The sequence below is a fragment of the Amphiura filiformis genome, chromosome 6 (assembly GCF_039555335.1).
Source record: "Amphiura filiformis chromosome 6, Afil_fr2py, whole genome shotgun sequence".
In the NCBI taxonomy this organism is placed as follows: Eukaryota; Metazoa; Echinodermata; class Ophiuroidea; order Amphilepidida; family Amphiuridae; genus Amphiura; species Amphiura filiformis.
Window position 1 is genome coordinate 69047845 of NC_092633.1, and position 21999 is coordinate 69069843.

The following is a 21999-nucleotide window of genomic DNA, read 5'->3' on the forward strand; positions in this document are numbered from 1 at the left end:
GAATACAATACCAATCACCTATTTAACGCGGGGTATTGATCAAAGTAAATCCTCATGAATAACAATGTCAACTAAATGTCGGTAAAGGGAATGGACAAAGTGAATGCGTTCGTTGTGGTTCCTTCTCATCTCTTTCTTCCATGATCTAAGGAAGAGTCTTTTGACCAATAACCCACTTGACCAAACAAAATTGAGAGATTTATTGTTTGAGAAAATTTAAATGTTTTTGCTGACAGCAGTAGAACTGCGGTTTAAAACAAGCCGTAGGTACCCTATGCGCTTGGGAGGGGAGGGGGAGGGTGAGGGTGGTCGGACTCAGTGTGTTGGTGTCTCTTGGCTGGTGTGTGTGCTTGTGTGGGTCTTTGATGGTGATAAGATTAATTTTGTGAGAGCATCCAAAATTAGGAAAGTCTACCTTGATGATTTCTTTGCTGACAACGGAGAACAATGCGATTAACACAACTAGACTGGTTTTATTTTGGAAAATTCACGATGCGCCGACAAATTCGCACACAAGCTTACGGTCAACCAGCTTACAAACACCTACCAATAAGTAATTACCCCTCCCCTTTAATGAATGACTATTATTCCAAAACGGTTAATTGTATGCACGGGATATGTATTTGAAGCAGAATTTATTTCTGCGCATTATGACACCTCATGGTCCTAATATTGATGTCGCAGCGTATATTTAAATTAAAGTAACCCAAGATTTGAGTTGCAGCACAATCCTATTGCCTCGTATTCAGTATTCACGGAAAGAAATGTTTTCGGCTCTCATTGGATTATTCTTCTTGCTCAAAGTATGATCATATCATTTGAGAATCTTTAGTGATATTGAAACCGTATTGAAACAACATATGGCAAACAGTGTTTACTATATCGTCTTTCTGTCTTACTTATTTGAATATATACATTTATTTTATAAATTATGGAATTACAGGAGCCACCAACAAATCATTTTTATATTGCGAAACTCAAACTGGTTGTATTAATCGCATTGTCACCAAAGAAACACAATGTAGACTTTCCTGATTTTGGATACTCTTACAGACTCATTTACCTATATGACCATGCGCTGGTAAAATACATGCGAGTGCTTCTTTGGTTACATAACGCGATATTGTGTTAGTGGTCACGATTGCTGTTATGTTGAAATATTGAACACATGAGTTGCGCAACACAGTAGTATTTCAATAATGATCGACTACATCACCTGCTTCTCTTACCTGCAAAACCATAGTGATAATAACACCTTTGCATCTGCTTTGAATTCTGCGTGGTTATGAGTTTGCGCCCTCACTTTTTCTTTGTGTCTTCGCTGTGGAATGTGGAATGTGCGATTTGTTAAAAATAGGACAGGTCGTGTATCTGTGCAAAATTGCAATTGTAACATAATTCGTCTTTGGGTAATAAAAACAAAATATTTTACGTTAATCTGTATACTGAAAACTTTATTCACATTTGAACACTGAATGATGTAATACATTTCATCAGAGATCTGAATAATTCACATTAAATCATAATCCACGAATACAGTTTTATACCCGGGGTTTTATAACATAATTAAAGTCCAACTGCCTGAAAAGACGACTCTTTAAAAGAGTACAGGAGATGAACACACATTATAGTTATAGACTATACAAGTAAAGGTATATATTATCTTGGCTATATCATCTTACAATTCCGTATGGTCATGGTTCGACGTCATTGGTCCACGCAGTATATATAAACATCTCAAAAAAAGTAACTAAACCCCCTTAAATAATGGCCATTATTCTAAACGGGGCTATTGTATTACAAATCTGTAAAATACGTTGGAAGCAGAATTTATTTCTGCGCATTTTTGACACCTCATTTGATACGATAGCCCAGAAAACAATAAAACACCGGTCAATTTAATGTAGTGAGGTCCAGATTTGAAAGTTGCACTTACATACAAATTTTTACAATACAAAAACACTCAGATATCATTACACAGAATTCCTTCCATTACACTGAATGCAAAATCAATAGAATTTACTGCAACTTTCAAATCTTGGGCTACATTGATTAAAATGTACGCTGTGACGTCAATATTTAGTCAATTGCTACAAATGAGGTGTCAAAATGCGCATAAATAAATTCGGCGTCCAACGCATTTTACAGATTTGTAATACAATCACCCATTTTGAATAATGGTCATTATTTAAGGGGGGTTAGTTACTTTTTTTGAGATGTTTAGTTCGACGTTTTGTGATGTGTTTGACAAAGGCAGCGGAGATTTTGCGGCAATTTGCCGTAGCGTTTTTCACAGCAGCAATATCGAATATCCGATATCCCAGAACAAAAATCACTTGATCGAAAAATCACAGAACCAAAAATCGTTGTAGGGAACCGAAATCGCACACAAATCGCGTAAAAACTATAATATACCACACACCGACATCGCCTGGTTAATATAATAATTGCATTGTACAGCAGACCCAGCAAACACAAAACGTTTTCGACATCATTCGCAAAAAGTTATAAAAGGTTGTCAGAAAACGTTTAAATGTCGGGTTATATAAAGGGTATATTAAGAGTATAAAACATTTTCATAACTTTAAAAACATTTTTGATAATCTACTGCTCAGCCAACAAAAATGTTTTACAGAAAACGTTTAAATGTCGGGTTATATAAAGGGTATAAAAACGTTTTAATAACATTCCAAAAACATTCTTGAAAACTTGATACAAAACATTCTAAACAGAATGTTATTTTGGGAGTTGAAAAAATATTTTGCGAAAAATGTTTGCCCAAAATATTTTCAATAACGTTCTAAAAACGTTTTCATAACCTTTATATAACCCGACATTTAAATGTTATTAGAAGGTAAAAAAAAAAACCATTTTAAGAACATTTCTGTGTTTCCTGGTTTCAAATATTTTAACATAATGTTATTTAAGTATTGACACAATATTTGGCAAAAATGTTTGCAAAAATAGTTTACAATAACATTTTTGAAAACATTCAAAAATATTGTGGTTGTGTGTTTACATACAAAACGTTTTAAAACGTTATCATGACCTTTATATAACCCGACATTTTAATGTTATTAAAACGTTTTACCTAAACCAAAAGCCAAAATATAACTTATTTAAAACGTTTTAAAAACGTTTTTGTGTTTGCTGGGAGACACTAAAATGAATACACGGGATCGATACACGTGAATGTGCTATGCACATTGCCCCGATATCTTCATGGCAGAAACCCGGGGCAGAAATCGCCAAGGGACATCCAACTAAGGCTACTGACAATAGCCTGGTAACTGACCTCTCTGTGTGTGAGTGAGCATGTATACGTCATGAGGTCATCTGCTTTTAGACCGACTCCACGAGTGAGTGCAGCTAGCCTACGTTGTGCTATAGTTCGGCACATATAAAATCAGAATTTTTGTCAGTTTTTTAGCTCAATACGCACGCTTCTTTCTCAACACGCAAGCTAACGACTATCATATCCTTTCAACACATATGTTAAGTGCAAGGAAAAAAATATGACTTCTTTAGAATAAAAAAATTACGGGAGATATTTATCATTTTCTACCGTATCCAAAAATTTATCGTCTGAATGTCAAATCGTGCATAGCACATTCACGTGTATACATTCATTTTAGTGTCTCTGCTCTACAAAGTAATTATTAACCAGGTCTGAACCAGGCGATGTCGGTCACGTCTTTAGCGTCCCGTAATAAACTTTTTAGGCTTCTTGTGAGAAACACGCCATCTCGCGATGACCTCATGGCATGTGAACCAATCAAAATCCAGCTACTATCCAACCTGAAAAAGGACGTGCGCTTGATGTAAAAAGGGATAAAGTCAATACGTGATTCTGAGAATGTGTACGCATGGTGGTGATTGTATTAAAGTATATTGTAAAACGCCGTCGCAAATTCGACGTTGCCAACATTATAGGCTATCAGCAGTTTTGCGTCTGCCTGCATTATAACAATGCATAGCAACGATTATGGGACTGGCTCAACAAATCAGATACCGGTACCATAGGATTTAATAAAGTTCCAAGTTCATACAAAGTAAAATCGTTCGACGATTGTCATGGATAAGAATTTACGCACTGGAAACATACATGTAGGCCTATCATAGCTGAATAGCTCTCAAAAATGATGACATGATAATCGATAATTAGCATGATCAAACTCAGAACTGCAAAAGTCAGATATCTGATAGTATGATTCAGCAGCAGGATGTCATGACTTAATTTATTCTTTATGATTACGATATAAAAAATAACAACGAAATAATAATTATAATTAAACGATGATAATATTATATACTATAATGTATAGGATTTTGTTTTAAATTAAAGAAATTATAAACATTTTTTTATCATAGGCCTAATTTAACATGTTAAATATAGGCCTAGGCCTATATATCATTTCGCAACATCTTATAGGCCACACAAACAGCATGAACATGATGAATATTATAAACTTGTCAAATAACTTAAAAACACTCAGTTGAAAACGATTGTCATTTTGTCTTTATTTATACAATATTGCTTTTTGTATCATTTGTTTTTGTGTAATTATTTTAACAAAACAATAGCCTACCAATCCAATTTAGCAGAAAAATGTTATATTAAAATGCGCTTTGCGACATTTGTAGGCCCTAAATTCAATTAAAACGCCATATAGGTCTAACTGCACGCGGTTGGTATAGGCTGAGAGAGAAACTTTTTCAGCCTACAATGAAATTATTATTATTATTATTTTTTTTTGGTTAAAAAAAGCAGGACAATAAATCTGAAGTGTTTTCCAATTTATACAAATACATTTTTGTAGAAGGCCCTAACCCAGCGAACACAAAACATTAATTTTTAAAACGTTCGAAGCAGGTTGTATTTTGGGTTTTGGTTTTGGTAAAAACCTTTTAATAACATTAAAGGAGTATTTCGTGATCATAGCACTGATGATCCTCTTTTTATGACAATTTTCAGTATAGATATCCACGAAAAAAGCTTATTCCCAAAATTTCAGTTGATTCCAATTTTGCGTTTGCGAGTTATGCATGATTATACTGCTCCATAGACTGTGTTGTAATTTCGTTCTGGTATACCAGAATGAAATATTCATATCTTTGCTAAACGAATTAATCTGCAAGAATTTTTTTGTACATAAACATTATGTAAAAGTCTCAACTTTTTTTTGAAAAAAGTGGGGGAGATGATGCTGTGGATCACGAAATGCCCCTTTAAATGTCGGATTATATAAAAGTCATTAAAACGTTTTAAAATGTTTTGTTATGAAAACACACAACAACAATATTTTTAAAATGTTTTCAAAATGTTATTTTTAATAAAAATTCCAAACATTTCTTTTGTGAAATATTTTGTCAACACTTAAATAACATAATGTTAGAATATTTTTGAATGTTATGAAAAACGTTTTATATATCGTCTGTATACCCTTTATATAACCCGACATTTAAACATTTTCTGACAACCTTTTTAACCGTTTGCGAATGATCTCGAAAATGTTTTGTGTTTGCTGAGAAGGTTGCTTCATTTTAGTAATACGTTTTATTTATTTTCATATATTTAGTGTAGCAACATTGAATAGTATTGTTATTATTCTATATTGTTTTATTAAATTTTGAACTATATATGTTCAAAATCTCACCTTCTCTGGTTCAACTATGGTCTTTCAGACTTTCACATTAAAATGTAGATTATGTGGTATCTTTATACTATAGGCTATATAAATAAATGGCCAATGATTTAACATAAAAGTGGGAATATTTTAACTTTATATCATTAAGTTTTAAAGTTTTAATATTTATTTAATATTATTATTATTGTTATTATTATTAGTAGGCATAGCACACAACGCACAGTAAAACCTGCCAACCTTGCAATCATGCACAAAAACAGATTTTCACTTGATTCAAGTCAATGTTTCAACAATCATTGTGAGAAAACAAAAGTAGCTATAAACATAATCATTTCACCATTATTTAGCTTGATATGTCCTTGTTATTACCTTTAAATATTATTATTGTAATTACTCCAGAAGTATTTAAAAAAAAATTATTACCGCACCCATGTTTTCATGCACGGCACAAATGATCACTTCAATGGCCGTAATTAACCAGCCTTCAGAGAGTCCACTCAGTTTTGCAAAAACCCCTCTTTTAAAATGGACTTTCCTGATGTGTTACACTCCATATAGAGAGAAACCCTTACCATATATGGTAGCCTGTGACCTGCTCTACATGACCTTCTGTTCATCTTTTGGACAACACAAATATTTTTGGAGTTACGGTCGTTCAAATGAATTTTGTGAACTTGCCCAGAATTGCTTAATTTTTGACCGTTTTGACTAGATGAAACTATATTATAGAAGTATAAACACCATATTTGTCTGTGATCTACTCATATTTTGTGTACATTGAGTGTAACACTCCAGAAAATGCGCGAGAACTTTCAGTTCAACTTTCACTCAACTGATTGAAGACGCCAAGCCATGTGCCAGTGCATGAACAAATTCTTCATTTGACAGGCTGGCCGGCCGACGAAATAACCCATCTTGTGCATGATCGGACTTATTTTGGTAAGATATTTTGATTGTTTTATGTTCTTAAACATATTTATAACACGTGTAATAAATAACTTGAGTATCAGAGGCTTAATAATGATAGAATAAATGAGGAAACCAGCACATATTTTAAACATGCATATTTTAGGGAGTATGTAAAGTAAAGAGCACTGCGACCAACAACTTGTTGCATGGAAGAGTATGCTGGCATGTACATGTACGTGTGTATTGTGCGTATATGGAAGTACTTTGTTGTGGCTGTTCCACTGATTGCGCTTACTCCAAAGGAAAAGAATTGCATAGAAGAGTTCCAGCTAAATACAGGGAAAACTTAAAAAATTCTAGTGCTGTATTGGCAAAATAATTGGAAGTTTTTAATGTGTATAATTTTAATATTATCCAGTTCCAATACATGTAGATAAATATATCATATGCTTAGATTTAATAGGCTTATCACTTTGTTGCTCTTTTTAGTTTTACGTTGGTTGGTCTCTTGTCTTGATTTGTCTCTGGTTTGTTTGAATTGATAGTTTTTTAAGGGGAAATCTGACATAATGAGTTTGAAAAGTGTGATCTTCAGTAAAATAAATTTTATTTGATCAAAAATATTTTGTTCATCACTTTGATTTATTTTTATGGAAAATTTTTCCAGGGTCAGAAATTCGCAACCAATTGCGAGAATTCTCCCAGTGGAATTTCGCAAGAAACCATGGAATCTCGCCATATAACTTTGTATGATAAATTGAAATATTTATGAGAATCCATTTAGATTCTTGCAATTTTGTTGACGAGAATCTTTGCGAGAATGAATTCTTGGATTCAAGCCGAATTTCTGAACGTGTTTTCTGTACATTGTATTTTGTAAAGGAAAAATATGTTGTTAATTGATAATGACTTCCATACCATGATATAGGCTTACATACGGTATTTATTATTTCTTTTCTTTGTGTCATTTCAGATCACTTGTATGATGACCCTGCCAAGACCAACCTTTGCACCGATGGAAATTGGAAATTATCTGACAATGAATCCATTATGGAAGGAACTTTAATGAATCCTAATTAATCAGCTTTGCATATGCAAATAATGTAATTGTTTACACAAGTATTCAATACAATCCAGAAATGAAAATGTATGAATCCATCAGCTGTCTACATGTATACAAATGTATATGATTTTGTTCACAAATTCAGCATTTACAAGAAATAAAAATGTTGAATTATTATGATTTGAAGATTTGCTGGCCTGTATACCATGTTGTGTTTTCGCATATTTAATTAGGCAATCAAGGGCTTTCTTTACTTTAAATTATTTGCATTTGCCAAATGTTTAGGAGTTTTAACATCTTGTGAATGTATTGGCATATATTTATTTATGATTGTTGACCAATTCTGAGATGATATGTAATTTGTTTGCTGGTTAGTGGCTCAACAAAGTTTTTCGCATATTTAATTAGGTGATCATTTACCATGTTATATTTTCAAACTTAAAAATAAATTATTTCTTTCAAATTGACAACAATATTCATGTTGCATGTGGTGTAAAGTGTTCTGATATATTTAAACATACTATAGATATGTTGTGGATTACATTCATGTTGAAAAAGTGCCGATATATCATACTTAATTTGCATATTTGAAATTTGAATATGTAATTAGCTAATTTGCATATTTAATGAGATAATTAGCTGAATTGCACATTTTAAGATACATCTTGGCACAAGTAATCATGATACCAAGTTTCATCCCTGAACTACTTGTAGAAGTCCAGATATTCAATTTACGCATATTAATTAGCTGTACTTAGTCGTTTTTTCATGATTTTCTCATTTGCGGTTGTGATTTTTGCATAAATTGGCATATCCGAGAGTGTATTGTACAAAAATGGGATTAGTAATACACCTGATTTTATTAAATATGTATTAACCTATGAAAAGTGTCTTGTCTCTGTCATTTTCAGTCATCCTTTTTGTATAATTTCATTTTTAGGGGTGTTTGAACTTGAGAAAATCTCATTTTTGGCCAAAAATGGCTTTCGGTGGCAGGTTTTCGGTCATTTTTTCCGAACTTCAAATGACAATATCTCAAGAACCGTGAGCCCGATCACGATGATTTTTTCACCATTCTTTTTCTTTTTCAGAGATCTCTTAAATGTACCTAATTTTGTAGACCTACTGTGTAATTGAATTTTGTGTGTGCTATACCTATTATTAGTGTTATTTTTGTAGCTAATGAGTTAATGACCATAGGGGTAGATCCCGGGGAGATGGGGGATAAATCCTCCTAATATTTTAATCATCCCCCAATGTTGTGGCCTGTATATGGGTTTCTAACCAAAATTAATCCCATATTTGGTAATTTTAAACTAAAAAGTGCCAATTTTTTGCCAAATTAATTCCGGTTTTGTACTATATTTCACCAGTTTAGCTTCAATATAGCAATTTTTTGCGCGTTTCGCGCGCATTTGTACCATAAACTTATTTTGTCGGCAAAAGGTGCTGCATTCACTAGACTTTAAGAAATTTTCTCCAACCCCAAAAAGAAATCTATGCTACTGTTAGTGATGTATATTTTTGGTTTCTTTTTTAGGTCATGAAAGGGAGATCAAAAAAATTTTAGACCATGAAAAGGGGGAATAAAAAAATCCACCTTTTTTAGGGGGGATCAAAAAAATTTGACGTCCGAGGTTCCAACTTTTCCAACCATCCCCTCCCCCACCAAAGTATTTATGAACACTCCCTAAACTGGCACAAGTCTCTGGCACAAGTCTCTCTTGTTTTAGAAAAGATTAATTTCCGGCTTACGCGACACCACCCGGATTTAGAAAATTCCCGGGAAAAAATGGCCTATTGGCATTTCAACTCAAAACTTGTCATATTATCTTTCCGATTTAAAAGCACCTATCCTAAAGAATATGATCCCGAATCACACATAAATTCGCCCAGTCCCATTTCCCAAATATGAAAGTGAAAAAAAAAAAGTGAATTTCAGTTTGGCAGAGGTGGGACTCGAACATACGCCGCAGCTGCATACAGTATCTCCAAGTCCAGCGCGCTAATCCATTGGACCACATGAGTTGCTGGTAGCCATATTGAATTTTAAACATATAGCTTATAGGCAACTCCAACATTTCTGGGTATAGAATAGAAATACAACAATACGTGTATTGTGCTGAGCACAATAGATAATATCAACTTTGACTGCATCGTGCATCATGGTATTGATATATCGGTCCGTACAATGTAGGCCTATAGGGAATCTGCCATTTTCTTGTAGGCCTATAGTCCCCGGAGTATAGACGTTGGGTTTTCCCCCAGTTTATTCAAGATTTTCACATAGAACCCCAAGATGTTTTTTAGAAAATAGAAGATTAGATTACCATAAAAACGACACAGTAATCTTTATCGGGGTTCTATGTAAAAATTACATTAGATTTTTCATCATTTTTTGAGCGTTTATTTTCAGGAAATTCAAAAAATATTTTGACGTATATAAAATTGAAATAAAATTCTCCCCTGCTAAACAACAACAACTGTACCACAATTGGGTATCACGAATCGTCCTACATGTTGTGCAGTTAATATTCATATATTCCTTTATACATAGAATGCTGCAGTTTTTACACAAAAAATATTTCAGCGAAAACCCGCCCACTCGGCTATTTTATAATGATAATCAGACTTCCTTGGAACATGCAATAATTAGCATTAAAACCAAGTTGTTTTTATGCATTTAAAAACACTTTGGCTGGACGGCGAAGGCCGCTGTGATCCCGAATATAGAGTGCTTGCACGAAAAGTCATTAGTTCAAATCATCATCCAGACCAGGAGGGTGAAAGTGCATATAGGAACAATGCCAAAAACTACGTCACGCCGGTCACGCTATTGTTCGACTTAAACTACATCATTCGCCATTTTGTAAATATTAACGCATGATCGTTGCTTTGAAGTTTCCACCGGATAGTCTGTGGATAGCGCAAGAGCATGCTTTGACCATGCGAAAAAAAATGAATATCATGAAGATGTTTAAGATTGATTCTTAGATGTTTCAAAATTACCGTCATATTGCATAGATTCATCAAAGAATGGTTTGAAGTACTAACCTTATTAAGAAATTCTAAAAAATCGGGAGAATTTTACAAAATCAATGTTTTTACCTGTCGGTATTACAACTCGTGAAACACGTTAGTGATGTGCCTGGGTGACCTAATCTACTAACCTTTAACGTTTCCTCTATGAACTCTAACCCTCCTGCAATATGGCGCCTATTGTCTAGAGTTAAACTACATCTTTCGGTGTGTTACGTAATACTACGATGCCTATCCCATTATATCGATCCCTGTCCAGACACGCTCCAGAAGATATATATGCAAATACATGGAGTACAAAAGAATTACTTTGATCAATACCAGTTAAACAGGCAATTGGTATTGTACTCCATGCATTTGCATGTCTTCTGGAGCGTGTCTTGAGGATGATTTGAACGAATGACCTTCCGTGCAAGCACCCTATAATTATGATAGGGTCACGCATAAATTCAGCGCACACTTTAAATTTTCGTCTTGGGTAAAGACTATGCTGCAGGGATCGTTTTAAACGTAAATACCTGAATAAATCATGCAAGTGGCCATATTTTTGGGAATTTGTTGTGACGCACCATGATCTTTGCGAAGGTTGCATTCATAGAACACCTCAATGAAATATGATATGTTCCATATATATGTTTACTTTAAAGTCGAAACTAATTTATAGGCAGAAAAAATTAAAATTTACTGGCCAAAATGTGATATTTTGGCATTTTTCTAGTAACATTTTTATGGAAACAAAAAATACAAAAAACCTCGGTAAATCTGTCAATTTACAACCAATTCTACCACCCGAAAGAAAAAACTGTCCGTGTTATTTTGCTCACACAATAGTTCTTGTTCAAAAAAGCAAAACAGCAGAATGCGTGTTATCTCTAATTTTAAAAGAAATGTTCGGGACTTTTTATCACGATTATTGTAACACGACAAAAGAAGTACAGTACATACATCCGACACGTAGCATACATCCTTTTGGTCTGATAACATACCAACATAGCACCCGGCTATATGGCCACATAAATTTTTTAATTCGTTTCGCATCCCAGTTGGAAAAGTGAGGAGGGAGGGGCTGTTGATTTTTGTTTTGTTTTTTGCTGAATTGACCAAATAAAGCAGTTTTCATGTAAAATTGACATTGCTAGCAGTTTTCGGGCATTTCAGCATATGCCATGAAAACGACGAAACCATCATTAATGAGGGGTAAGATCCCTTAGAGTTCCACAAAAACACTAGCAAGTGATTCATGCTGACTAATACTCTTGTTTATACGCATTAACATTTCACTCATGTATTGAAACCTTTTAATGTAATATGAAAATTGAAAAATGAAAAATGAAAAAATATAGACTGATCCCAGAAAGTGAGGAAGGAGGTGGACGTACAACAAATGATTTTTTTATTTGGCTTAGCATGGACTAACCGGTGTATGTCTATTATTCTTAACCGTAACTGCGGGGTCAACAGTACATCCGATTTATAGTGATCTACAATCAGTCGCCAAGCTGTGAGTTATTGATTAGCAAACAATCAAGTAAAAGCACTTTCCTACAATAACAAAAGCTTCTAGTCCTGTCTCGCAGTTAAGCGACCAGTAAGTATAAACTCAGCGCCATGGGTTGTTCCTGGGATATTATATATAGAGGGAGACATTCCAAACCCAGAAAGATTATCGCTGTAGGACCTATGCTATGAAACACTTGTGAAGGATCCAGAAAAGTAACGTTCTTGAGTTATTAGGAAAAAGGTCAAAGGTCAAATTTGACCATCGCAGGGTCAATGTCATAAAAACGCTCCGATTTAAATCCAAAATGTCTCAAACTGTACCGCTTGCAAAACATTGTTTTTGCCTATATGCCTGACAGGCATACATTTTTGGCAACTATGATTTTTTCATTCCAAAGTGATACAATAGCCTATAGGGCTACAAGCTTTCTGATTTTAAGCGCTCATCACTGATAAATGATCACGATTTTGCGAGTTCGATATATTTCATTCTGTTATATGCTTATATGGTTTGCTGGGATTACTGTAGTTCATATTATAGAATAAGCCAAATAATTGAATAGTTTGGATGGATCATTGGACTAACGGCAAGAAATAGATTATTTAACAATAAAATACTATAAATGAAACACTGTATACATTAAAGACATCCGACAATTTCATAATATATACGAGGCAACAATATTCACAATGTGCACAATTTGAAAAAATATTCGTAATTGTCATATACGCAATTGAGTTGATATCATAAGCACTTGAAAGTTCATGTTTAGGTACAAACATCCATTTCATAATCTGTGTGATAATAAACAGTCCCCTATAGATTGCCCCCATCATAAACATGATAAAAATACATTGTTATTCTTCATCAGAAACCAATTTTTCGTTGTCTGAATCACGAGGTGTTGTTATCGTCGCAGTTGATATGATGTCTACAAGTGTTGTCAACGAACTCTTCCTTCCTCCCATATTTTCAACGTTCAATGAGTCGTTTCGAACTTCTTTTCCGTCTGGAGATGCTGGATCAGTATCTGGAGACCGCTCATCAATTGAGGAGTTCTGGGATACCTCTGGTATTGATAAGCCCGCATCTTCTGATTTCTTTGCATCCACATTAGCAACAATGGACTCTGATTGGTCATCACCTTTGATGATGTCGACACCTCCATTTGAATTTTTCGCATCGAAATGTGCATTTGGATTGATATCATCATCTTCAACAAATGTTGGATTAGAGTGCGCTGTACTACTTTCCTCTGTATTTGGACTCGCCTTAGATTTTACAGGTGGATCTTCAAGGATTATTGGTAGTGAGCCATTGGTATCAGTAGCAACCTGCGATGTATCATCGGGTGTATTAAATCCCACAACCCTCCGTCTAGTGCTATCACCAATGGATATGTGCGATACGTTTCGTTCAAATTTAAACCGTTTTGGACGTTTATCTGCTACGTTGTCTGGGCTAGATGGGGTAATGGGCGGGTACAGGATCCTCCTTCTGCGACTCGAGGCGCCTTTATAAAAAAATTTAAAAAAAGAAAGAAAGTAAAAACTAAATAAGTGCAAATGATACGTTATCACAATTCCCAAGTTCAGGTATTTCACCACAGTACTATCACGTTTCAAAATGTAAACCGTAAAACTTCATTGTACACTCTAAATTACAAGGATTTAAAAATAAATCCTTAAGGATTGTAATTAGAGACCAATCAATTTTAGAGACTTAATTTTAGATTTTAACGATTTCATTTTAAATCTGTAAGATTTCATTTTAAATCTAATACTTGATTGGCCCTAATCGCAATCCTTTAGGATTTATTTTAAATCCTTGAAATTTAGAGTGTAGAAGTACATCCACCTAACAAGCGAATCCTTCGGACAACACGTTAAAATGAAGTGAGCCCCCACAAAATTTCAGATGTTTTATGGAGGACGCACTTCATTCTGTCGTGTTGTTCGATGGATTGGTATAATAAGCGGATGTGCTCTATAAGTTTAACAGTATACGGTTACAACTTACAACTTACCACAGTATATTAGACAAAATTATACATGCATAACAAATAAGCAAACAAAATATCATAAATATACACGGTAGATTAGTTATGAATATGGAAGTCGTATTACAATGCAGTGAGTTAAAAGAAAGCTGAAGAAGTCACAAAAAGTACTGAACCGAACAGGTAAATACAAGAAAACAATCACTGATCCAGAAAATATAGCATGCCAGACTGATGCCAAACAAGCTACGAAAACATAATGAAATTCACATTTGGGAGGGGGGGGGCGCAAAGCCTCCGGCAAAGGTATAACTCATCATTAACTTTCTTTGAGCTATACCGCTCAAGTGTAATAATCACAAGCAGACATGCTTTGGACAAACCAACATATTAATTTGCAGTTGAAAGTTTCGATCTTGAGAGGCATTTGCAGTGTTGACGATCACTTGGTAAATCTGCGTGGAATGTTATAGCTCGTCACAGACCGAAAACATGTCTCAGGATCAGTTCAGATCTTTCACTGTGTGTAGTCACTGGTTGAAAAGTTGCCCCATGCTCCATTACATCTTCAACGCCACATCTCTTAGCGTGACTTGAGATCCAAAATCATACTAGGACGTTTTTCCCTAGCGTCCAACGTAATATTCATAAATATGTGATTATAATGTCAGTCGCAATGTTGATACGTCCGATTAAAGGGTATTATATATGCCAGGGAGATATGTCAGTTGCAGCGTTTCCAAGATGAACAAATTCAGATTTTAAAGCCATAATCATATTATATACACACGGTAGAAAACTTGTCATGCAAAACAAAAGCTAACAAAAAAGCGCAAACAGATCTAAATATAAGAATGAACATGATGAATGAGTTGGGTGGTGTTAGTGCAACTTACTTAACCATGTTAACCAAAGTGTTAGAGGATAAATCTGCTCGAAAAGATTGCCGTATAGATGACGACCTAAAACTGCTGGTTGTTGATATATAGGTATTTGTTAGTCCAACCATTCGTTTTTTACGCCCTGTATACAGGAAGGAAACAATGTTAGTATGAAGTGAAAAACGTGTTGGACAAACTTTTTGATCAGTAAACCTGTTGGTAATTCCTCCACATCCGTTAGATTATATACGGCAGAATAGTATTACCCGGGTCCCTTGTTATAAGGCTTTATACTGCGCCAAAAAGTATTCGAACACAAAAAAAATCCTAATTTTAAAACTAAACCATATGGGTAAATATTACATTAAGATGAGATGCATTATCTAACCCCAATATGACACCCCAATGAATCCAATTGGCCTCAATAAGCAAAGTTACAAGCATTTGAAGGTCCAGTTTTAAAGGTGACAAACCAAGGCGAAAAGATTCCAACAAGCGCAACTAAGAGACAATACAGTGTGTCTTCAGTCAAGCTTTATTTAAAGCAGCACATTTTTATTTCAGTTTTTTCTTCTCTGTACTTTGCCGCATAACTTATTTTATTTTTCAGTAATTTTGTTTTAGGTTTCTTTTGTTCCTTTTGTTTTAAATTTAAATAAAAAAGCACGCATAATGTCTAGTCCGTGGATTTTTGAATAGGCCAGTTTGTCACTTTTGGTCATAATGTGCAGGATTAGATAGTGCATCTATTAAAAAAATTAATATGGTTTTGTTTTAAAATTAGAATTTGTTCAAGTGTTCGGATACTTTTGTGGCATAGGCAATAGTTAAAATTAGGGTCCAGGATAAGTTTGTGTTAGGATTAGGGTAAGATGTTATTATGTTAGGACGAAGTCTGAAGAGAAAATGGTATGAAGAAGAAACGAGAGAGGATGAAGGGCGAGAGGATCAATTATAGCAATATATAGGTGCGTGATGTGTTCCTCAATTGACCGATGGCAAATACAATATGAGTTAAAGGTGGAGAGTTATACTGTTTTGAATAAATTGTGGCAGCATTTTTGGGCACAGCCCTTCGTCGTTAACCTAGCCAAAATCAATAACCAGGCTAAAGAGTGGGAGGCTGTGCCCACAATGGCGCAAACAACAAAATAAATAAATAAATAAAAAAAGGAAAAAAAAAAAAAAAAAGCTTTCCACTTCAAACGCGCTGCGCAGGGAGCAAGGGGAAGCCTCCCTTTTAAAAAAAAACCTCAGCTCCGCGCACCACCCACACCCCCATACACCCTACCCATTACGCCCCTGATCCATTGAGCATTAATGGTACTAATCCAGGGCCTGGATTAGTACCATTAATGGTCAAATGTAGTGTGGAGCATTAATTATGTCAATTTGTCAAACATTATGTCGGCGGATACCACAGATATGACAGTAAGTGTTTTTACTTAGCAATTAATTTATGTGCGTGCTTGGTAACTGTGGCACCAATGCTCATCTTCTCATCATCTATTAGCTTCTATTGGCGATGTATTATATATCAAATCAGTCATTTTCAAGTCTCGCACAAAATATGCCCGGTTCGTACTTTTTATTTGAAGCATATTCGAGAAGTATTCGGTATTCAATATATATATATTTCCATTCATTTTTAACTTCTAACGAATGTTTGTAAAATTGACCTTTCAGGGTAAAGGGACAAGAACTCTCATTCCCCGTCTCATCCATCCCCATACAGTAACAGTAAAATTGCTTGTTGGAAGTGGCTTTCGTTATTTCTTTCTTTTTCAATGCCAGCATGCTTTTAAGAGCCTTCTTGTCTGGGACTGTTTATGTTTGATATATTATCATGATATTAGTCTCAGTTTATTGTCCTTGCTTGCGCATCTTGTATAATCTTATAGTGTTTTTCCACATATGATATTACGAGGTGTATGTGTGTCCTTAGCGTGTGTCCTTACACAGCAAACACAAAACGGTTTGACATTATTTGCACGAAAAGGTTACCAGAAAACATCTAAAATGTCGGGTTATACAAAGGGTATATAAAGGGTATAAAACGTTTTCATAACATTCATAAACATCAGAAAACGTATTCCAAAATATTCTACCACAACGTTAGTTTTAAATAGTGTTGGCAAACATAATATTTGCACAAATAGCTTACAATAACATTTTGACAACATTTTAAAAATGTACTTGTAGCGTGTTTTCAAACAAAACGTTTTTAAAACGTTTTCATGATCTTTATAGAACCCGACATTTACTGTTATTGAAACATTTTTACCAAAACCAAAGCCCAAAATATAACCCCTTTAAAATGTTTTCAAAATGCTTTGTGTTGGCTGGGTAAGGACTAACCGTGTTAAACAAATAAAGCAGTCATCATGGTCATTTGACTTCAAATGTAATGGATTTTCGTCAACTAAAATTCGTCAGAAAATGAGAATGAATTGATACAGATAATTGATTAACGAATACGAATATTCCACGTCAAATATATGGAGTATGCATCAGCCATCATACACTTACATTAATGGGGTAATTATTATATTGCAGACATAATTATCCCCGTAAAGTAGGTAATGGGGCTATGCATCCTGCAGAAGAACATATAAACACATTGGAATATGCATCTTATAGTTCTACAGATGCATCAATTTGTTCTGCGCATTTTTATAACTTAATGTATTCAAAATATGAATGCGTGTTCAGTGGAAATCAATTAGAAATTTTGAGATGTTACCTTTTGTTTATTCAACTGGATACAACTTGGAAGACTTTAATATCATTGTGCTAAAGGGAGGTGTCATTAATTTATATAGAACTAATTAATATCGAATTCGTTGATTTTGCTATTGAATGTAAATTTCCTAAATAAATTTATAGCGAGTATCGATACTTTTGTGCGCAGTGTAAATACAGATAGTGCTGGTGGAAGGAGATGTACGGAAATAATATGTACTTACGTCCCTTTGCAGGTACCATGCCGTTTTCTGAAAATAAAATAAAAAAGTACTTATTTATTGAAATACAGTTATGATTGAACATGCAAATATCATGCATGGACCTATACCAAAGAAAATGCGTACATTCCTCAAGTTCTTCAAGATTTTCCTGTATTCTCATTTCTCATCAAAATCGGCCAGAGTGCTCCTTTGACAATTTCCCTGATTGTATATCTTGAAACCCCAATTTGCTTCAATTGAGCTCACTTTGGTATTAGAAATGTAAATTTTCGCGCGCCATTTTTTCCGGTAAAATAATCCTGCAATTGGGTCAGCGTAACTATGGTAACGGCTTTGAATTTTAAAGGACACCTTTTCACAAGGGTGTCGAAATCTTTTGTCAATCTTCTGCTCCTCCTTCATTTCTCTTTCTCCCTCTTCTTTTCCCTGTACTTGCTAATAAACATTTAAAAAAAAAAGTAACTAACCCCCGTTAAATAATGACCATTATTCAAAAATGGGTGATTGTATTACAAATCTGTAAAATGCGTTGTAAGCAGAATTTATTTCTGCACATTTTGACACCTCATTTGTTGCAATTGACTAAATATTGACGTCACAGCGTACATTTAAATCAATGTAGCCCAAGACTTGAAAGTTGCAGTAAATTATATTGATTTTGCATTCAGTGTAATGGAAGGAAATCTGTGTAATGATATCTGAGTGCTTTTGTATTGTAAAAATTTGTATGTAAGTGCAACTTTCAAATCTGGACCTCTCTGGACCTCACTACATTAAATTGACCGGTGTTTTATTGTTTTCTGGGCTATCGTATCAAATGAGGTGTCAAAATGCGCAGAAATAAATTCTGCTTCCAACGCATTGTACAGATTTGTAATATAATAGCCCCCTTTTGAATAATGGCCATTATTTAAGGGGGGGGGGCGGTTAGTTACTTTTTTTGAGATGTAAATATCCCAGACTCTCTCTCACCATGCTCACACAAGCGTAGCCAGGACATTTTCAGCAGGGGGAAAAAGGAAGGGGGAAAAGTAACTTTCAAAGGGAAATTTGAAGAAAATTGTCAAAAAATGGGATAAAAAGTACAAAAAGGGCCGACAATTTTAAATATCAGGACATCTGGGGGGGTTAAGGGAGAGGCTTCTCGGGGGGAATGTCGCCCTTCCCCTGTCTACACCACTGCTCCCTCCATTCTCTCTCTCTCTCTTTTTCTCCTATTTACCACGTTTACAGTATATACAAAGTTAACCAACCTGTTTGGATTGTGGTAACTTGATAGCTGCAGCAGTGGAATATCTCCAGGAATGCCTTCTTGAAGCTTCTATTTCTCCACCCATAGATCACAGGGTTGATAGCAGAGTTGAGGTACCCAAACCAATAACAATATGCATTGGGCCATATAGGGATGTTATCAAACCCCATAGTAAATCCAAATATGTTGAATATAATGAACGGAGCCCAGCAAATAAAAAACACGATCATAACTATAAAAAGTGTCATGGTGATCTTCTTTTGCTGTTGAAATATTCGGCGTTGCCCCATACTGCTATTTCGTTGCATTCGTGCACCGTGTTTCCGAATATTCCGGAAAATGAATCCATAACAAAAGGCAAGAACAGTCCAGGGAATAAGAAAACCCATAAGCATTGAATACGCAGCATGAATGACTCCTTTGGCGTCATCGGGAAATTTAGGTCCACATTGCGAAGTCCCTGGTTTGTATTCATTGACAGTTAATCCAACAACAGGAGCCATTGCAACTGTGAACGCGACTAACCATGTACCAACTATCATGATTGTTGCCCATTTCTTGTCTACAATTCGTCTCAGTGGTTTGGAGAGTTGGAAATATTTATGAATACTTATATGCATCAGTCCATGGATTGAGGCAACGAGGAATAAAGCTTCCAGAAACCCATTGATTGAACAAAACACATCTCCAAAGATCCAGTCCCCAGATATCACTGTAACTAATGACACAGGCATACATAATAAACTTACACCAAAGTCCGCCACTGCTAGATTTGCAATAAGAACGTACGTTTTCCTTTGCATGTCTTTGAAGTAAACTACAGATATAATGACAAGAGCATTACCAATTAATGATACCGTCATAATTACAATTAGAATGATTGGCAATATTATTGTTTCTGCTAAACTCCAATATGGAGGCTGGAGACCTGTGGTCTCATTATTTGTGATATTGGTCGTGGTGACCATTACGATGGTATTACTATCAGTATCCATGGTCGTATTGTGTGACAAGAATGCTGGTCCTAGTTCATCAACTGGTAGCATGTTTGTTCCTGATTGCACTTTACTATTGCCTCGTCATAAAAACACTGTTATAAATAGCTGAACGAGTCATATGTACCCGGTAAAAATATCGCGATTTATTTAGGCGTTTCAACAACATGCGTCCCCATCATGTTTGTATGTTTTTTTGCCATTGATGGCCTTTTCAGGAAATCTATACGCATTTAACAGATAACCTTGATGGAATAACTTCGATTTTGAGCTTGAGTTATAGCAAACTGTCGCTTGGATTTCCGCAGATATACGTGTTATGGTTTGTAAGTAGCAAACAATATTAAATTGACACATCAGGCTGCATAGTAAACACGTCTAGATCTCCGCTGGTAAGTTTGCTGTAACCTTTCCGAAGATATGACATTATTGATTATGCCATAGTTTATGTTTTACGAAATTATTTGCCAGTCAACAAACAAATCAGTGCATGCTTTGATGCACCACATTTATATACTTTCACTCACAGGCAACCAGAAAGTTACATGGATACCATGTATAAATGGTATTATTGAGGCTCTTCCGAAATATTGCACGAAACAGGCTGCTGCAACTGATATTATGATCCTGACTCTGCACCAAACAGACGCAACAATTATATAAATTCCTGTTTTGTGTAAATAATAGCGTAGAAACTAAAAACGCAGCAAGTTGTTCCTGGATCGGTTCATATTGTAAACCCGAGATAAACTTCCCCTTCCGACTTCAAATGATAATCCACAATAATAGCTATCAGTTGAACTGGTTCACCTCGATGTTCACGGGTTAGTGTAAATAACAGGTAACTTGACTTCCGTATTCTGTAACGTCACCAAGCTGGGCAATGTCGATGTACTCATGGAAGAAAGAGATGAGAAGGAACCACAACGACTTCGATCGGCCAAGTTTTAATCCGCTTATCTATTGACGCATGAAAAGAAAAGCTATCAATGGTACTTCCTTTCATGTATAATCCATTTACCGCGATCGATGCTTGGCGAAATCATTACTGGAAAAATTTATAACAAACCCATCCACGAACAAACAAACGCTACCCAGAAGTAAGATTCTGGAATTTCACTGATGCTCTGAACATGTATAGTAGCTTTGTTTTGGGGTCTACAGTCAAACTGTTTTCTTGATCGTGTTGTGTAGAAATTGTCCTATAAAACATCGAAAAGGTAATCAAAATCGGCCGTTTTTTTGCTGAGTTTCATCTTTAGCAAATAAGGTAAGATTTTGGTGACTTTTTCGATGAAAAATAGATGTAAAATGTTCTTAAATAATGCACAATGTTCCGGTTGAGTCCGGTACATAAAACCTGTTTAATTTAATAGTTTATATGTGTATAATCGTAACTAGCTAACTCGTTTCAGTGCCAAAGACTGCCAACTCTGAGAAAAAAGTCATCAAAGTTCGGAAAAATTGGGCAAAATGGAAGAAAAGATGTAGGCCATCAATGACCGATGATCACGTCACCAGAGAAAATCCTATAGGGTGCTTGCACGGAAGGTCATTAGTTCAAATCATCCTTCACACACGCTCCAGAAGACATGCAAATACATGGAATACAATACCAATCACCTATTTAACGCGGGGTATTGATCAAAGTAAATCCTCATGAATAACAATGTCAACTAAATGTCGGTAAAGGGAATGGACAAAGTGAATGCGTTCGTTGTGGTTCCTTCTCATCTCTTTCTTCCA

At 35.1% G+C, this 21999-nt stretch overlaps 1 protein-coding gene across 1 annotated transcript; it reads right to left on the bottom strand.

Moving 5' to 3' along the window:
* Window positions 1-12364: 12364 nt before the first annotated feature.
* On the bottom strand, window positions 12365-21144 carry LOC140155924 (histamine H2 receptor-like). The gene is made up of 3 exons (XM_072178943.1): window positions 19260-21144; window positions 18007-18033; window positions 12365-13673 (listed from the first exon to the last, which is right to left on the bottom strand). Exons 1-3 carry the CDS (start codon window positions 20302-20304, stop codon window positions 13018-13020), a joined length of 1728 nt encoding a protein of 575 aa, XP_072035044.1. The 5' UTR covers window positions 20305-21144; the 3' UTR covers window positions 12365-13017.
* Window positions 21145-21999: the final 855 nt, after the last annotated feature.